This window comes from Vulpes vulpes, chromosome 6 (genome assembly GCF_048418805.1).
Source record: "Vulpes vulpes isolate BD-2025 chromosome 6, VulVul3, whole genome shotgun sequence".
Taxonomy (NCBI): Eukaryota; Metazoa; Chordata; class Mammalia; order Carnivora; family Canidae; genus Vulpes; species Vulpes vulpes.
The window spans coordinates 93,173,905-93,193,666 of record NC_132785.1 but is presented as its reverse complement, the minus strand read 5'-3'; the positions used below and the strand labels follow the sequence as shown (position 1 = coordinate 93,193,666).

The window sequence follows — 19,762 nt, the reverse complement described above, 5'->3', positions numbered from 1 at the left end:
TTCACTTATTCTAATAGTTTTTTGGTAGAGTCTTTAGGGTTTTCTAAATATGGTATCATGGTATATGAACTTTTTTTTACAGAAAACTTTCTGTGACTTAATTTCTAAAGATTACAGGTTGAGAGATGTTTCTGCAAGGGAGAAATAAAAACCATTATTATTTACTGAGCACCCATTATATACCATAATCATTAAGTATGTTACCTTCACATCTCTAAGGAATAGAAGCACTATTATCATTTTTGTTTTATAGATGAGGATGTACTTGCCCATCCACTTAACCCAATGAATGGAGTTAGCAGAACACTTCCAGAATACATGCAGAAATCAAACTATAAAAAAGATTCCCTTTGCAACTTTTATTAGAAATACATCACTAGATGTAGAAACTGAAAGCCTGTGAAATGTGCTGTGATGACAACCACTTTGCTGATACATGGCAAGTTTCCATCATGTTTAATAACAATTTCGAGAACTCAGCAAGCTCTCATAATTGTTTATAAATCTCATCTTTAACCCTGAAATCCCTCTAATGAATTTGAGAATTTCTAGAGATTTTCCCTGTAAAGTGGAAATGGTTTAAGGCATGAGCTAAAGAAACCAGTTATAAAGAATAGGGCATGGAGGTTTTAAAAAGACATAATGGAGTTGAGTCTGTTCTATTCACATAAGAGAAAATGGAAGGTAGAATCATGAGGTAGGAAGAACACTGGACTGGCTAGATTATCCATTCCCATTTCCATTTGGGCCATAAACTTCAAGTTTCCAGGAGACCACATTGGGTCAGCCAAAACCAATACACACAAATGGGGATTCAGTAACTTGCACCACAGAGGCAGATGATTCATATAACCATGTAGTTGAAGAAAGTTCCTAAAGCCTGGAACATGCATTGCTTGCAGAATCATCTAGGTTGTCTGTCCAAAGTGTAAAAACCTAGAAATGACCTAGAAAACAAAAACATCACCAGCCTTTGTAGATGCTGCTAAAGCATCTGCATTTGCAACAAACACCCATGGCACTCTGATGTAACCTCAAATTTGAACCTGGAAATAGGCAAGCAAGGATCTATTTTAATTTTTTTTTTAACTAATAACTCTATTCTTCAACTAGAACCAGTTTAGAAGACAAAGAAAAGAAGGAATGCTTAAGAATGGTCCATTTGAACATTCTAAAGCATGTCCCATAATTGGCAGTGGGTGTTTAGGGTGACACAATAGCTTGAAAATCATTTTCTCCTTACAGCTTCGGCAGCCCTAATCATCATGGCCGCATTCTGCCAACCTTGAACACATTTTGTGCTTTAGAAGAGATAGCTTCCTTTTGTAGTTGTTTACTGAGAAACCCACTACATGTATACCAATCATTTTTCCTCTGTCCCCAAAATTCACATTTCAAAATTTGTGTCAGTCTTTGTAATTAAATAACTAAATACCAGGATAAAACTGAAGTCACAAAGCTCTTTTTTTTTTTTTTAAGTTCAGAAAGATATAGCTCTAGATACTAATAGTTTATCTTTGAATGGTAGAGGAATAGGTTTTATTCTTCATGCTTCTCAGATTTTAAATTTTTTTATGGTGGCCCTCTATTTATTTTGATTATAAGAGTTTTCACTTAATCTTTTTCTTTTTTTAAAGATTTTATTTATTTATTAGAGACACACAGAGAGAGGCAGAGACACAGGCAGAGGGAGAAGCAGGCTCCACGCAGGGAGCCTCACGTGGACTTGATCCCTGGTCTCCAGGATTGCACCCTGGGCTGAAGGCAGTGCTAAACCGCTAAGCCACCGGGGCTGCCTTCACTTAATATTTTTAAACAAAGACTTGGGAGAGAGAGAGAGAGAGAGAGAGAGAGAGAGAGAGAGAGAGAGAGTGCATGTACATGCATGGACAAGTGAGCAGGGGTGATGGGGAGGGGCGGGGTAGAGGGGAGAGGGAAAATCTTGAGCAGACTCCATGCTGAGCGTGAAGGCCAATGGGGCTGATCTCATGACCCTGAGATCATGACCTCAGCCAAAATCAAGAGCTAAGCTACCCAGGTGCTCCCCAAAAACACTTTTTAAAGAAAGTAGATTTTGAGGCCTTAGAATAACATTCTATTTAAGAAATACTATTCTATTTTTTCATCCTAACAGCAAAAAACACAGTCCATCCTTAAGAATACAAAGGTCTCTTCTAATCTTAGTGGGCTTCTGTGTTCTTCTTTATCTAATGGCAAGTGGAAGTGAGGGAAAGGAATAAGTTGTGTTTTAAGACTTTGGAAAATGTCTCAAGGTGGGCATGGGAGGATCATGAATATTTTTATGTGAAGCAGTAAGATTAAGGTGCTGTATTTAAATTCTAGGATACATGGGGATCCCTGGGTGGCTCAGCGGTTTGGTGCCTGCCTTTGGCCCAGGGTGCCATCCTGGAGTTCCGGGATCGAGTCCCACGTCGGGCTCCCTACATGGAGCCTGCTTCTCCCTCCTCCTGTGTCTCTGCCTCTCTCTCTCTCTGTCTGTCATAAATAAATAAATCTTGGGGAAAAAAATTCTAGTATACAAATTTCTCACACTCTTAAGATCTCTGGCTAGTACGTATATTTTAAAAAAATCAGTTATGAGGTATAATTCAGACACTGAAAGTCACTCTTCCAAAGCGTAAGACTTGTTTAGTATATCAGAGTTGTGCAACCATCACCATTATGTAAGTTTAGAACATTTTCATGTAATCATGAGAGTAATAATGTAGTAATCACTCCATAATTCCTCTCTCTGCTCAGTGCCTATCAATTATTAATCTATGTTCTGCCTCATGAACTTGCCTATTTTCTGACAATACAATATATGGTCTTTTGTGTCTGGCTTATTTCACTTGGCATGTTTTCAAAGTTCATTCATATCAGTACCTGATAATATTTATAGCTAAATCTTTCTTTATATGGATAAATCTTGTTCATTCATCAGATGGACTTTTGGGTTGTTTACACTTACTACTATGAATAATGATGCTATAAACATTCATGTGTAAGTTTGTGTGTGAACGTGTTTTCAGTTCTCTTTGGTACATATCTAGGAGTCAAATGGCAATTGTATATTTTACCTTATGAGGAACTGCCATATTATTCCAAAGTGGTTGTATGTACTATCTTACAATCCTCTGCACAGCGTATGAGGGTTTCAGTTTTCCAGCACATTGTCAACACTTGTTACTGTCTTATTTTAGCCAACATAGTGGGTACAAAGTGGTACCTACTTGCTTTAACTTGCAATTCTCTGATGCCTGGGGATGGGAATCTTCTTTATGTGCTTATTAGTTATTTCTGTATCCTCTTTGGTCCAAAGATTTGAGTAGATATCTTCCCATTTTTTAATTGGGTTCTTCTTATTGTTGTTATGAGTTCTTCACATATTCTGATACAACTCTATGATTTTGAAATTCTATTTTATGTTTTGTCTTTTTACTTTAACAGATGAATATGGTGGGGGGGGGGAAGAAAACATTTAAAAATTTAAAGCCCAATTTATTTTTGTGTTTTTGGCATATTTAAGAAATCACTGATTGATCCAAGGTCACAAAGGTTTACTATTTTCTTCTATGAATTCTATAGCATTAGCACTCTGATCCATTTTGAGTTAATTTTGGTGTACTGTGTGAGGTAGGGATATAACATCATTCTTTTGTATTTGGCTAGTTAGCTCAGTTCCATTTGTTGAAAACACTGTTCTTTTCTCATTGAATACTCTTGGCATCCTTGTCAAATGGGATGTATCTCCCAATCATAAGTGGCTAGGGTTTTCTAAAACCCATCTTACCATACATGGAATCTTAAGTGTTCCAATACTTTATCAACTTTAACTCCTGAAATAAAAGCCCATGTAAATGTGCATTTTCTTCTGGGAAATGAAAAATCCATTTCCCTCAAAAATATTAAGTCTCCTTAAATATCAGTGGTGAGAAGCCATCAAATATATCTATTTTCTTGTGAAAGTTTAAGGCTTGAAGGCTTACCCATAATCCTTGTGTTGTTAAAAGTGAATGAAGATTGCTGCTAAAGAAGTCATATGACTATAATGAGCATGAAGAAAATCTATTCTATGAGTCTTGTTAAATTCTCCTGGAAGTTAGATTTAAGCACCAATGGAATTCTTTAATAAAAAAATTAACAGGATTTTCAAAATCAGATTTAAATATGTATTGTGTGGAACAGCATACAGTAAGCTCAAGTATTTGGGATCAACTCGGAAGTTTGAGAAATGCAAAAATCAAGTCTACTTTTGTATCAACTTTGTATTAAATGTCCTGATGAACCCCAGACAGCCACAGAGTCTGAAGACAACAACTCAGAAACATACTGAGATCCATTTAATAATTTTTGAAGATTTTTTTCCTGTAAAATGGCTTGTATTTCCACAGGTACAATAGTGAAGAAATAAACTTTTCAATTTGACATGAAATATAAAAGAACAGCTTTACAAATATATCCATAAAATTTAACTGCTTGTAACACTATACATGGTAAATATGACCACTCCTTAACTTCTAGACTATTTAATACAGAGAAACAATCTGTCATCTCAGCTAAGAAGAAATAATTTCCCTTTCATCAAGTGTATTTTTGTTTAGAAATGGTTAAGTAGAACTGGAAAAATATTTGCTTTTTCCTATCTTCCTCTAGGGCTTTTTCATGAGGGCAAAAACTTGAGAAGATATAAGTTTCACTGAAAAGAAACACTGAACCTTCTTCTTTTTTCTTTTTTTCTTTTTTTTTTTTACTACTTTAGTATGCTTACACGTTCTTCTAAAAAAAATCCTGGAGCTGTCTCATTGGCCTTTGGGTCATAAAGAAACGATAACAGAGCTATGCTCTATTTCCAGCACTGGAGGAAGAACTTCATACCCTCAGCCCATGAAGGCTAAACTATGGGGATAGAAGATCGCCTGCCAAGGGAATGGAGCTGGATCTGGCTTAAAATCAAGGTTCTGTGGTTTGCCTATCAGAAATTCCACTGTTACAAGACAAAACTGCATGAAGATAACTAGCTTGTAGCCAGGACGAACACTGCTATGATCGATCATACATCCTTTCACACCAATCCAAAGCACAGAATGGCTTTTAAAAAGTTGATCAAAATCATAGAACTGCAGGTAACAATTCTGTAACCTATGAGAAAAGAAGAAAACATGCTCCCTTTAACTTTCAAAAGTGCCCAAATAACAATACTGAGCTCCAAAAACCAGGGGTTTGAGTTTTATGTAAGCAAAAATAAAGCAATTGAAGCTTTATGAAGAGTTCTCAACTTTCCTAATACAGTATATGCAATAACTTAAGATTTCCCTATTGATACTGGAAATAAATTCTATTACAATCATGTGTATGCCAGTTCCTGGCATATTTCTGCATCCAGATTCATTAGTCTCCTTAATGGAGCCCATTTTTCCAATGGCTTTCTCCTTTCTTTAAACCCTAACCCTGAAATTCTATAACCAGTTATATCACGTGGCTTCCCTGAGGCACAAAGGTACCAAACTCTATAATTAACTATTGAGGAATGATAAATATGCTATTTATATTAAAAGATTTTAATTCTTTTGGGCCACAGTTGGGGGGGGGGACCAGAAAGTTTAATACTTACTCTGCAGTGTGAACTGTAGCCCTTTTTGCAAAAAGTGAAACCAAATAAGGGAAACATTGAGCTGCAGCATGCATGACCCGACAGCACCGATTATTAATAAAAAAATTCCAGACTAGAAAAATATTGAGTTGTATCCCATCCACTTTTTTTTTTTTTTTTAAATAGTACACTGACAATTGAAAAAAATTCACTATGGGAATACATCATTGGGGTTTTACTTCTGGTGATCTATTCACAAAAGGCATTCTGGTCAGGCCAAGATCAGGATAATTGTCAGCAGTTTCCTATATATATATATATACCTGGGGGAGAGGGACCCCCCCCACCCTGCCCCCAATCTGGTAGCAAGCAAGACAAAAACAGAATTAACCTCTGAGCAATTACTTTTTCTGAACTGTGTTACTTCATTGAGCCAGAGTTCTTTATTCTCACAAACTGAACTGCTCTCACCTCTGGAGAAAACAACTCATTACTCCAAATTCTAAGCAGATCTTACTAGAAGGGAACAAGAGGAGCATGGCTGCTTTGTGCAGACTTGCCACCTCTCTGCTGGTCCTTAGGACCTCACTTGGACATCAAAGATGTGATGCAGACACAGGGTAGTTTGCCTGTTACTCCTTCCAAGAGCTTAGAATTTATTACCCCAAGTTTAACTTTGACTTAGCTATCCCACTTTACTGCAAGTAAAAAAAAAAAAAAAAGTTTCACATTGGCATTTTATTTTGGGGCATGTGTTGCACGTAAAACTGCTAGACCCTGAAGTATTATAGTCCTTGAAGTGGAACATGACAGCAGATCATAACTTTCCAGAAATGTCTCTGATAGGGAAAATCCAGCCCTTCTAGATGCAAGGCCACTGACCGTACAAGATACTTTTAGGGTATCAAGACTCCTCAACCCACCTAGCCATACAGCAAGAAAAGGGACTATTGCCTCCTTTGCACGAGTGAGTGAAAGCTAATCCTTGGAGACAGAGGCTGCATAAAAAGGCGTTTGATACATTATGACTTACTTTACCTGCAGACAAAAAGAAAACGAAATTACCTAAAGAATAGAGTAAGTGATCAATAAGAGGACTATTGTTGGATTTCCACATCATTTAAAAATTACCAAAACAAAAATGTCTCCTTTTCAACGATCATCTCCTTTGAAAAGTAAAGTTTTTTTTTTCTTTGTTTGTTTTTAACTGAGAAGCTGAACTTTTTAGGTGTTAGGTCAAATTAAGTAGCAGCAATCAAGGGTAATCTAATCACTTCCAGGAAAAGAGACATTCAAAATGTGTTAGAACAACTGAAAATAGGGCAACGTATTTGCCAGCAGGCAAAACATGGAAAGACATTCAAGTATGAATACAGTATGTGAGAATCCTATAAATTCCATACCCCTAACAAAGGTTAAAATGTAGCATGGATCTGTAATGGTCAACTTCAGAGGATGTTAGTTTAAATAAATACTTGCTCCGTGTGGCAGGGATCTACTTCATGCAGGCCAGCTGTGGCGCTCTCCTGTCCTAAGGAGTCTTTACCTTCTGGGAGCAGCGACACTCTAGGTACCGAGGGCGGAGAATGAGCATCTGAGAATGATTCAAAATGAATCGGAACTAACAGAAGGATGGTTGGTGCTCATATGAAATTCTGATTTAATTATTCCTCAGTAAACACTCATTTGCTCTCTTGAAATCAGGAATTTCAAATTATCTCTGCAGATGTACCACTTGGTGTTGTGTATATCTAATGATCACATTTAAATTTAGTTTGATTTGCAAACATTTTCGAAACTTCAGGGCTCTGAAAGCTGCGGGAGAGGGTGACAGATGGCAGTGAGGGAGTGAACCAGAACGACTGCATCGTGGTGAGCTGTTAGCTCTCAGGCTCCCAGAATTTTGGCCTTCTTAAGGAAGAAACCCAACAAGTGGTTTTACAGAGTAAAATCTTCTTTTTAATAGTAAGCCTTAAACAATCCAATACGTAAGTAAACCTGATGTTCTGGTACCTGGGTAACCAGGCCCCCGTTGACCGCTGCAATCATCACCCTCGGTTAATGAATGGGGGTTGCTGCATTTTAATCAACCCCACGGTGCTGGCCGTGGACGAGGGGCATCAGGGGCGGGACCGTCTTACACGGACGTTAGGGAAAGGCGGCCTGAAAGGTCGCGGAGGTTTCTATGAGATGCCAAGGTATTTGATGACTCTTGTGGATAAAGTCATTGAACTCCACCAAAGTAAACAAAACCAAAGCACAGGGCAGCGTAGGCATCTTCTTTGCCCAGAAAAGAAAAATCTGAACACGCGGGGCCTCCGAAGGACCCGCTGTGCCCGCGGTGCCCCCCCCACCCCCAGGCACCCCCCCCCCGCCCCCACCGCCGCAGCTAGTTCTGGGCACCGACACCTTCTTTCTTCCACATTCGTGAACTGGGATTTAAGGTCATGTCCAAGTTAACAAAGGAAAAAAACAAAAACAACAAAAACACGGTTTCAGAAGCCAGGGGGAAGCTCGGAGCGCGGCGCCCGACACGCAGCGGCCACGAGGCCCCGCGGGGCTCACCGGCGCCCCCGCCGCCCCCGCCCCGCGCGTGTCTGGCCGCGCGCCCACCTCCTCGGCCCCCCACCCCCCGGCCCCCAGCCTCAGGCCCCCCCCCTTACTAAACAGCATTGTAGAAAAGGTAAAATCTAGAGTTAGTGGCAAAAAAGCTTCACAGTAAGTTGCTCAGCAGGTCGCCGAGGGCATCGTCAGTCGACCGGCCCCTGGAAGATGAGCTTGATGCAGTTGTGCTCGCCGGCGAGCTGCGTGGCGCAGAAGGGGCAGGCGGCGTGGAAGGCGTGTGTGCCGTGCGGCAGCGGGATCTGCGCCCAGTACTTGGCCGACTTCTCGGAGCACACGTGTCCGCACGGGGTGAAGGCGTGCGTGGGCGGGCCCGCGTCCACGTAGAAGCCCGCCTCGCAGCCCAGCCAGAGTGGCACGTAGGGGCCCACAGTCCTGCACATGGGGCACTCGCGCTCGTTGGCCTCCGCGTCGCTGCGGTGGCCCCAGTTGTGGTAGCCGTGCACGTGGCCGCAGCTCAGGTAGGCCCAGGGCTGCTTCTCCTCCACCACCTCCTTCCGGCTGATGCTGGGGAAGGCCAGGGTGTTGAGGCCCACGGGGCACTGCGGCCGCGCCGCGTTGATCTCCTGCCGCAGCGCCTCGATGTGCTTCTGCGTGGGCGTGTGGAAGAGGCCGTCGGCGGTCCTCCAGAGCAGCGTGGCCCCGCACAGGTCGATGAGGGAGCCGTCCTGCAGCACGTTGGTCTCGCTCTCCACCTGCGGCACGTGGGGACAGACAGGCAGGCTTTGGACTTTGGGAGGCACAATCGGGCACATGGCTCTGGGGTTCTTTTCGCTCTTGCAAGTGAACACAGGCGGGCAGCTCATGGCCCTGCCTCCCCGAAGGGCTCCGGGCACCCGCCTGCCCCCCGCACCCCCGTCCTGCTGGTTCCTCGCGGGAACACTGGGTAGGATCTGGATATGCCATACTCCCAAAGCCCTAAGCACAGATTCACCTGGCTTTACGTGGACAATGACTCTAGGGTTGTTTTGCACCAGCTTCACAAATCTTAAGATTTTTCAGTTGTCTTTTGTAAGTACCACTATTGCTCCTTGATCTCCTAACGGACAGGACGTGTCCCACCAGCCCAGGCTCCTTGTGACCAGAGCCGACCCAGGTCGTTGGGGGACACTGCCACAATTACTGCAGCAGAGCGGACCAAATGATGCCTGGTGATCCTTAGCTTCACGCACTCTATTGTTTGTCCTGCATTCCTATGGTTTGGAGCAGAAGCGTTCGCCATTAGCTTTCATTTTTTTTTTTTTTTAAAGATTTATTTATTTATTTATGATAGAGAGAGAGAGAGAGAGAGAGAGAGAGAGCGGCAGAGACACAGGAGGAGGAAGAAGCAGGCTCCATGCAGGGAGTCTGACGCAGGACTCAATCCCGGGACTCCAGGATGGCGCCCTGGGCCAAAGGCAGGGGCCAAACCGCTGAGCCCCCCAGCGATCCCCCCATTAGCTTTCATTTTTGAAAAAAATTTGAATTCAGTTAGCCAACATATAGAACATCTTTAGTTTCAGAGGTAGAGTTCGGTGATTCATCAGTTGCAAATAACAGCCAGTGCTCATCACATCACTTGCCCTCCTTAATGCCCATCACCCAGTGACCCATCCCCCACCCATCTCTCCTCCAGCAACCCTCAGTTTGTTTCCTAGGATTAAGAGTCTCTCATGGTTGGTTTTCCTCTCTGGTTTCTTCCCAGCAATTGCACTACTAGGTATTTACCCCAAAGATACAAATGTAGTGATCCAAAGAGGCATCTGCACCCCGATGTTTACAGCAGCAATGTCCACAACAGCCAAACTGGAAAGAGCCAAGATGTCTATCGACAGATGAACGGACTGAGAAGATGGAATATTATTCAGCCATTAGAAAGGATGAAATCTTATCATTCACATCTATGTGGATGGAACTGTAGGGTATTATGCTTAGCGAAATAAGTCAGTCAGAAAAAGCCTTCACTTTTATAAGGATAGCACACTAGGCACCAACTGCTTACAAAGACAGCTGATGAGAAGCTCTAAGACATGGCACGTGGGAATCCAACCCCTGCCTCCATGTGCCAGGTGTACTTTAAGGCCTGGAGGGAATAAAGCTGCTCGACCCACACTGAAGAGACGTCTTTTTTTTTTTCATAGTGGGAAGCAAACGTGCCAGAGCCAGGAGCCAGTGAAGGTCAGTAAAGTGTTAGCTAATATCATCACAGGAGGCCATATCACCACTGGGGTCAAGAGCATGGACTCTGCAGCCTGTGGCCTTGCTGTGCACCCTGGCTCTGTCACACACTAGCTCTAACCTGGGGCCATTACTTCAGCTGCCTGTGCCTCTGTTTCCTCTTCTGTAAAACTGGACAAGGGGATGAGGAGTGCTAATAAAGTTCTCAGAACCATGTCTGGCATGCAGTGGGCACTTATGCAAATATCTGCTACTATTACTTTGATGGTAGAAGATCAGAAATGATTTCTAAGAAGGCTTTTCCTTGAATAGGGATTTGAGAAAGTTATCAGGAACTCGGGGGTGGAAGAGAAGACAATTCAGAAAGAGGGATGGATGCAAAGGCCAAACAGCATGCACGCAGAGGGAGCAGCAGGAGTTCCACAGGCCACCCACCAGCTGGACGGGAGCCTCAGGCTGGCATCCTGGCTGGCCTCCCGTGCCCAGAGGGAATCAATGCAGAGTTTTAAGCAGCTGTAAAAGAACAGATTTGCCTTTCTAAAAGGTCACTTCAGAAGTGTGGAGGATGGATTGGATGAGTTTAAGACTGGAGGTGGGGGAGACCGTGGGAGTTCTTTCTCCAGGCAGAGGGTGGGTACACTGCAGGCAGCGACTACCAGCGGCAACAGCCAAGACAGCTAAGAAATGTTGAGGACTTGCTCCCGATCTGAGGAAGACAGATCAATGTCTCTGGCTTTGTCTGCATAAGAGGCAGCTTTCCAGAGACCAGGAATATAGGAGAAATGGCAGGTTTGGGGGGAAATGACAGGTGGTTCAGTTTCAGATGTGTGGAATCCAAGGGTCCTGCAGAGGGTGGGCCACGGTTGTGCACAGGAGCCACACGACTGCAGGTCTGGCTTAGAGAAGCACGTCTGGGACTTAGCAGCATCAGGCTGAAGCCCCAGGAGTGGATGACACTGCTCAGGCAGGGTCTCAGGAGGGCAGAGAGGCCCAGGGATAGAACTGGGCCACATCCCTGCAAGGCTAGGGGAGGTGGGAGGGGGCGAACTTGTGAGGGGCAGCAGAGGTATGGGCCAAAGAGAAATTTTGTCATTCTCTGGTTCAAAGGTCTTTGCTGGCTCTCCACTGCGCTCAGGATCACACCCAAACTTAACACACTTAAAAGGTCATGGACCATGAGGCAGGCCACAGATCTTTCTTACAGTGAAGAGGGCTGCTCTGGTCTGAGATGGGGTCCTTGCACGCGCTTGGCTGGATTGTCCACTGGCCTGTGTGTAAGCGACCTCTGCCTAGAATTCTGCAGCACAGCGCTGCATGCCCCACCTCAGGTCCACGCTGTGGCCTGGCACTCCCACTCAACGTTCAAGTCTCACTTGGTGCCACTTCGAAAGTTTTCCTTCAATGAGAAAGCAGCCCCTTCTTTATTTTTTTTTTCAGCCCCTTCTTTAAAAGCACCAAATATTAGTAGAAAAAGTTAAAGTCCCAACAAAATGATAAATCTTAACACTGCATAGGACAAATAACCTTTTAAAAAACTCTGCTACTCCCCACCCACTGTCACCCTGAGTATCGACCACTTGGTCTCCTCCCCTCTCTCCGGCTGGCATACCCACAGGTAATTCTCAGGAATGTCTCATCTAGGCATGTAACTATGTTAGAACGAATAATGCTGATGTGGCAAGAAACTGGGGCTCGGTAGTAGCCACACTGGTGAACAACCCCTTCTTTCCTTCCTATAGGGCAGTTTCTGGTAAACAACATCCTATAAATTTTGAGTCTATGACTTTTTATTTTGTACGTATTCTTGACTCCCAAGTCTAGGATAGGTGTTTCTCTGAGGATAGGTTCCTCCTGTAGCTTCTAGAACTTTCCCTATGACGGTGTTCATCCCATACAACATGCTACTGATTTGCTGCATCATTTGTGACCTTCTCCACATGGGACAATTTGAGGGCAGAGCCCTAGGCATCCTGTTCATTGCTGGATTCTCAGCTCCTACCCCTGCTTGGTCAGAACAGCTACGCAATCATGATCTGCTACCGTGTACAGTGTCCCATCCATGCAATCATCCTCATGACATGGACCAGCACTATTCCAACTGCTCCTATGTGGGGCAACCAGGACCCTGGTCTATGGCCTGACTTCAGAACTGGGCCACACCCCTGACAGTGGCCACTTAAACGCAGCCTGTTTTCTCTCTTCTTTGACTGTGATTTCTTTTTATTTATTTTTAAAGATTTTATTTATTTATTCATGAGAGACACAGAGAGAGCGAGAGAGCGAGAGAGAGAGAGAGGCAGAGACACAGGCAGAGGGAGAAGCAGGCTCCATGCAGGGAGCCCGGTGTCTGACTCGATCCCGGGTCTCCAGGATCAGGCCCTGGGTGAAGGCGGCGCTAAACTGCTGAGCTGCCCAGGCTGCCCCTTGACTGTGATTTTTGTGTGCTCTCTCTCAATGGTGAACACAATGTAGTTTTTCTCCAGACTACAGTGTGTGGGAGGTAGCAAGGTAAAGATACCACTGTGCAGAGGCACAGGTTTGGATTTCAGATTTTATTTTTAAAATTCTACCAAAAAGGCGGGGGGGGGGGGGGGGGGGAGGAGAAAGCATGAGGAATCGACAGTGATATTGTAGAAGTAAGACAGTTAAAACATAATGACCTCTGCTGATCAGATAGCTAAGCTTAGTGTAGAGAATTCAAATCCTCACCCACTGCTTATAAGCAAGTATCAACTTTTTAAAGCCCTGGCTTTCTCTTCTGTAAATGGGAGCCATAACACTGATCTCATTGGGTAGCTTTGAGCAATGCTTGGGAGCCTTAATATGAAGCACTTAGTAGAGCCTAGTATGTAACTAGTATGTAACTAGTACCATAGTATGTAACACTATGGTTATGTTTATAGCTCCTAAAATTAACTTAACTGAATACACTAAATTTTACAGGGCCAATATAGTTTAATTAAATACCCCAAATATAATTGGATACATTATATCTATAGATCTAGTATAGATCTAGTGGAATAGAAAGGTCTCTAGTACACTCACACCTAAGAGCAGAATTATAAATGTTACCAACTAGATAAAGGAATAGGATACAATTAAAGGTCTATTCACCTATTTATTCAGGGGGTTCAGCTCCTGAAAGGACACTTCCCCCACATTTAATTAATTATGTTGATCATGGACAAAGACTGCTGTGATAAGAAACCAGGGCAGTTGTTAACATATCAGTATGTAGATTCACATTAAATGCCAAGGTATATTATTAATATAAAACCTTCTATCTTCTACTTTATTCTCCACATTTGTGTGTTGCAAATGTAGAGTACTGCCAGAGACCGTTTCCTAATCTCATCTCCAGACAATTTACATCAATGCTACCAGCCACATGTATAGAACTAGAGCCATTAATGAAAACATAAGCTCAAAGAATCCCCAGGTGTTCACCTGACAAACTTCTCCTGGCTAACAAGGGGTGTTGCAGGGAAGCTAGGTCCTCTCACCCCCTCAGTGTCTCCCATAGTGCAAAATCAGACTGATGGGAACTCAGAAACCTTTACTGTAAGCCAGGCCAGTTGTACACAAACAAACAGTACAGCACAATTCTGGGCAGATCTAAGGGTCTCTTACAGGGACTAACTTCGAAATTAGTTGAGATTTAATACAGCCCATGAATACATGCTATTTTTGGAGTTCTTCTTAGGAGCACTGCCCCCTTCTCTGGCACACACAGCTGCCTGAGCTGGGTCACTGTACAATCACTGAGCGGAGGCAAGAAACTCATTCTATAAATGTGCCCTTGGAGACAGACAAGCCCTTTGGGCATTCCAGCGAATGTTCTGGTGTAAACCATCCCAGGTGAGGGCCAGGTGCTGCTCCTCACAAGATGATACCCACTGGCAGCTCAGAATCCAGACTTTTAGTCAGGGAGGACGGTGTTTTAATCCTATCTGCTGCCACCTTTGAATTCTGGGGCCCTGGACAATATTTAACCTCTCTATGCTGTACCTTCCTCATCCATAAAATGGGCACGATTCCACTTCCCTGACAAAGCTGCTCGGATCTCATTAGCTGAGGTCTCTGAAATGTTAACACGCCTGTACCCAGCAACCATTTATACTGACTTCTACTCTTGCCATCATAATGACAGATCACCAAGTCAGCCAAACTAGGGCAGTTTTGTATAAAGTTATCCAATGATCAGAAACAAAGTTATTTGGAAACACTGCTTTCACATTATGTTCCCTATTTACAGTCTCTTGAAAAGTGTTTAAACAGAAGTTATTGTGTTTTCTCTGGTCTTTCTTAGAAAACATTTCTCATGTTTACTTGGCCAGGATGCTCTAATATTGGGCTTTATTGTAAAATGCAGAAGCTGTATTTGTAGCTCAGTAATGGTGTGAAATACAAATAAAAATAATAGTTCCCTACAAACATTGAGTTGAGTCTAGTAAACCAGGTTAGTATGAGTCCCCTCTGCCCCCCTACCCAACCTCCATCTTCTTTCTCCATCTCAGTTATAGCTGGTTATCATCTTGCTGAAAAATGTTAGATTACTCTTATGCTTTTCTAGGGGGGTTCTGAAGAAAACATTCTTTCGTTCTTATTCTAGTTTCTATCTACTGATTAATTAAAAGCACTGGAGTTGAAAGTTTACTCAGAAACTTCTGGCGCTGTGCTACACAGCTATGGCAAGGTCAGACACCCGAAATTTCCCGTTTAAGGGCTTATAATTATTCTCCACAAAAGAAAGAGTTTAAAAGCCAACTGCTTTAGGCCATTTGGAATAAGCAGGGATATTTATAGGAAAATATTAACATGCCAAGTCAATGCCCTCTATGAATGATTTCAAATAAAGAATTTTATGATTTTGGTGAATTATATATGGAATTATATATTAATTTCTTACTATGAATTCAAGGAAAAAAAAGCTAACTTAATTATCTTTTAGTTCCAGAAAGTCTAGTAAATAATTCTGTAATTCATAATTTTTCTAATTAGTCTTAGATGGCTCAGCATTTTTCCAAATTACTAAAGTTTTACGCTAAAAATAAGGTTGTCCTTAAAATGAATTTAAGTGGAATTTTGTAGTGAAGCATATAATAAAAGATTTGCTATTAAGGTAGTAAGGAGCAAGAAGATCGTTTTCTTCTACTATGGGAAAAGCTTCACCATGGCAGGAAATAAGCCCATCTCCCTAGCATTTTCAGGGGCTTATGGAATTCTCATTTTCCTGGGCCAATGGTCCATAACAGCACTGTACCTGCACAAAAGTTCTGGATTTTAGGGAAGAAAAATGATAATCCTTGAGCTAGGCTTTTGTAGTGTGGTGCATTTTCCAAAGTGAAGACCACTCACCAGCTTTCCCCTTTGCTGGGCCGACCTTGTTTCTCGCAAGGTGTACACGTCTCCACAGACAGAGATCTCACGCCAGATCCCAGGCTGGGACTCCTCAGTGAAGCCCCCTCGGGGATGCATCACGAGGACGCCATTTGTAGTGAGCCCATCCATGTGGCCATCAGGGTTTTTCCATTTTGCTGCCTTTTCCTGGAGAACATACCACAGAACAGAAAAAGCATGCTAAGATTATGTTCAAAATGAAGGGATTCCAGAATCTCTTTAAAATATTCGGTATGGGCAGACAGAAGAAAGTGATGAATTTTCATTTTCTATTTAAAGCTAATAATCAGAAGGATAAAATATGCAATTATTCTGATAACATGAAAGTGCTAAAATGTATGAATGATTTATCATTGGATATGCATTATATTCATCTTGGGAGCTTTAGAGAAAAAGAACCTGATGCCTGGGCCCTTTCCTCAGATTCTTTTACCCACCCCACCCCTGCTTTGCCCCTGGGAGATTCCAGGAATCTAGTATGTGTTCTTTAGTTCTATTTGTGCAATCCTTTTGCCTCTTTTGTATTAGTGCTTTATATGTAATCATTACCTGGGAAGTATATAGAAGGTAGGGGGGAAAAAAAGGAATTTTTACTAAACAAGTTGTGGCCAGTATCTCTTCATAAATATCCTCAAGGATGGAAGGTAAAGACAGCCTGATATAATGGCAGGACAAACACTCTTGGATGCCTGTGTCAGTGATTCCTCTTTCTTGGTGACAGAGCCAGCTATTGCTCACATGACCCAGGGATAAATTCTGATTAGGATAAGCCCTCTTGCCAGTGACTGAGCTCTGGCCAATGAGACATGACTGGGTCTTCTGCTAATCTTCCTGGTAAGGTTCCTTTGGTCTAAAAAGAGAATGGAAAGAAAGAGTGACATCAGTCTCCCAGTGGCATGGATCATTCCTTTTTTCCTTGCCTCTTGGATTTACAACCAGACATCTGTAACAAAAAAAGAGCACAGCTGCACAGCATCCAGATCACCTGAAATCCATACATCTATGCCCCTGAAATTGGGTGCACTGCATCCCAGAGGAGGCAGTGGAGGTGGGTTGCTGGGGAGCCAGAGGTGGCAAAGGCAGTGGCCAGTGGGTGACCTTTTCTGACAAAGGAGGTGGAGAGTGAAGGAGGTGAGTGTGGGGTGGTGGTGTCTGCTCTATGCATGTTCTGTAAATGGAAGGATTCATTGCCATCTTGGAGGAAAGACTGCAGTGAATGGGGGAAGGGAAGTAGGCAAAGAGAACTTCAGGGAAGTGTCTCCTGTTGTCTGCCCCAGGGTTTTGGTCCATGGACTTCTGGGACCACCTCCACCTCCCGCCCCAAATTGAGGATCCTCCTACCAGACTGTGGGTACATCAAAGCCCCAAGAGCGAAGTACACACCTCCCCCAAATCTGCTGCACCTCCCCACTCCTTTTCCCTTGGAGCCCACTCCCAACCTCAGTGAAAAGTCAGCCCCTACCTCTACCCAAGAAGAGAAACCAAAAATTTGTGCTATAGCGCCACCTTCTGGAATATAAAAGAAAGGCCCCTAACTACCAACCTGCTGCACTGTTAGAATCCAAGTAAACAGAAACTTGCCTAAATAGGGTGTTCCCTACTTCAAATGTGAGGACAGAGGCACTTATAATCAAACACCATGAAAAAAATCACAGTAATACAGTATCACAAAAAGAAAATGACAGTTTTCCAGCAACTGAATCCAAAGACATGGAATACTGCATGAATATTTCATGGACATTCTATTGATAAAGAATTCAAAACAGCTGTTATGAAGAAATTTAATGAGATACAAGAAAACTCAGAAAGGCAATACAATGACCTCAGAAATAAAATGAACAAGCAGAAGGAATACTTTACCCAAGGCAATAGAATTCTAAAAAAGAACCAAACAAGTTCTGGGTCTGAAGAACTCAATAAATGACATGAAGAATGCACTAGAATGCACTGGAAATACAGCAGATCAGATGGGAGAGAGAATTGGCAAGCTGGAAGACTAGAATATAGAAATGATTCATGTGGAACAGAAGAGAGAAGTAAGATTTAAGAAGTGAAGACACACTACAAGAGCTAGCCAACTTCATTAGAAAAGGCAACATAAGAATAATGGATTTTCTAGAAGAAGAGAGGGAGAAAAGGGCAGAAAGCATATTTAAAGAAATAATTCCTGAGAACTTCTAAAGCTTGAGGAAAGAACTGGATATACAAAGTCCATGAAGCTAACAGAACACCTTATTATTCTCCATGTAAGATCTTCTCTAAGACACATTACATTTAAACTATTAAGAGTCAGGGCACCTGGGTGGCTCAGTGGTTGAGCGTCTGCCTTTGGTTCTGGTCCTGATCCTGAGGTCTTGGTATTGAGTCCCACATCAGGTTCCCCCTGCGGAGCCTGATTCTCCCTCTGCCTATGTCTTTGCCTCTCTCTGTGTCTCTTGTGAATAAGTAAATCTTTTAAAAAAATTATTAAGAGTCAATGTTAAAATTTTAAAGGCAGCTGGGGGAGGGGGAAGACAGTAACCTACAAAGGAATCCCCATCAGGCTATTCAATTTCTCAGATAAAAACAGCCAGCCAAGAATATTCTACCCAGCAAAGTTATGCTTCAGATATGGAGAATTAAAGGCTTTCCCAGACACACAGGAGCTGAGGGAGTTCACCACCCCAGACCTGCCTTATAAGAAGTGTTGAAAGGAGATCTTCAAGCTAAAATTAAAAGACAGAAGTACATAAAACTCTGATAAAAGCGATAGAATTAGAAGCTGTAACTCTTTATAATAGTACATTAAACTCTCAATTATAAAAAAAATAAATTCTCAATTAGAGTAGAAAAGTTAAAGGCAAAGACATTAAAAATACCTATAGCAGATGTAAAAAATAACTACAGCTACTACAATATGGTAACAAAATCACAGCATAAAAAGAGATAATTTGTGACATCAAAAATATAAAAGGAAAAAACTTAAAGGATGGATTTTTCATAGGCAAATGAAGATTAACTATTATCAGCAGAAGAAGGACTACTTTATCTATGAGTTGTTCTATATAAAGTTCATGATAACCACAAAGCAAAAATCTAGAGCAGAGACAAAACATTAAAAGGAGGGGAAATTGAGCAAGAAGCACCATGGGAAACCACCAATGTACAAATGTAGATAGAAATGGAAGGAAAAAGAAATAATGGAGAGACAAAATAGCCAGAAGGCAAAAGAGACAATGACAGTAATAAGTCCTTCATATCAATAATCACACTAAATGTAAATGCACTGAACTTACCAAAAGGCATAGAGTGTCTGGAAGGATTTAAAAAACAACAACAAAAGATAACTATATGCTGCCCTACAGGAGATTCATCTCAGCTTTAAAGACAACATAGGGCTCAATATGAAAGGATGGAAGATGATATTCCAAGCAAAGAGAATCCAAAAGAGGATCGGTATAGCCATATTTATATCAGACAAACAGATTTCAAGCTAAAAAGGGTAACAAGGGACAAAGTCATTGCATAATCATAATGGGGTCAATACATCAAGAAATATAATGATTGTAAATATATATGTACCCAATATCCAAGTATCAAATTATATTAAGCAAATAATAACAGATCTAAAAGAGAAATGGACTACAGTATAATAATTGTAAAGGACTTCAATACCCCACTGTCATCAATGGATAGATGTTTCAGACAATCAACAAGGAAACACTGGAATTGAACCACACTTTTGAGCAATGGACTCAACAGACATATACAGAGCATTCTATCCAATGGTAGCAGAACACATTTTCTCAAGTGCATTGGAACATTCTCCAGGAGAGATATGATAGGCCACAAAACAAATTTTAGCAAGTTTAAGAAGACTAAAATCATATCAATTATCTTCCCTGATCACAATGGTATGAAACTAGAAAGTAACAATGAAAGGAAAGTGAGAAGATCTACAAATATGTGGAACACACAGCTAATGTCATACTCAGTGAATAAAAACTGCAG

At 42.1% G+C, this 19,762-nt stretch overlaps 1 protein-coding gene across 1 annotated transcript in view; it reads right to left on the bottom strand.

Annotated features, from left to right (window-relative positions):
• Window positions 1-4,326: 4,326 nt before the first annotated feature.
• PELI2 (pellino E3 ubiquitin protein ligase family member 2) overlaps window positions 4,327-19,762 on the bottom strand; it is a 183,069-nt gene continuing 167,633 nt past the window's right edge. The window contains exons 5-6 of the mRNA XM_026000634.2: window positions 15,731-15,919; window positions 4,327-8,910 (exon numbers count right to left, since the gene is read on the bottom strand). Coding sequence (XP_025856419.1) covers window positions 8,344-8,910; window positions 15,731-15,919 — 756 coding nt within the window. The 3' untranslated portion in view covers window positions 4,327-8,343. The remainder of the gene's footprint in view (window positions 8,911-15,730; window positions 15,920-19,762) is intronic.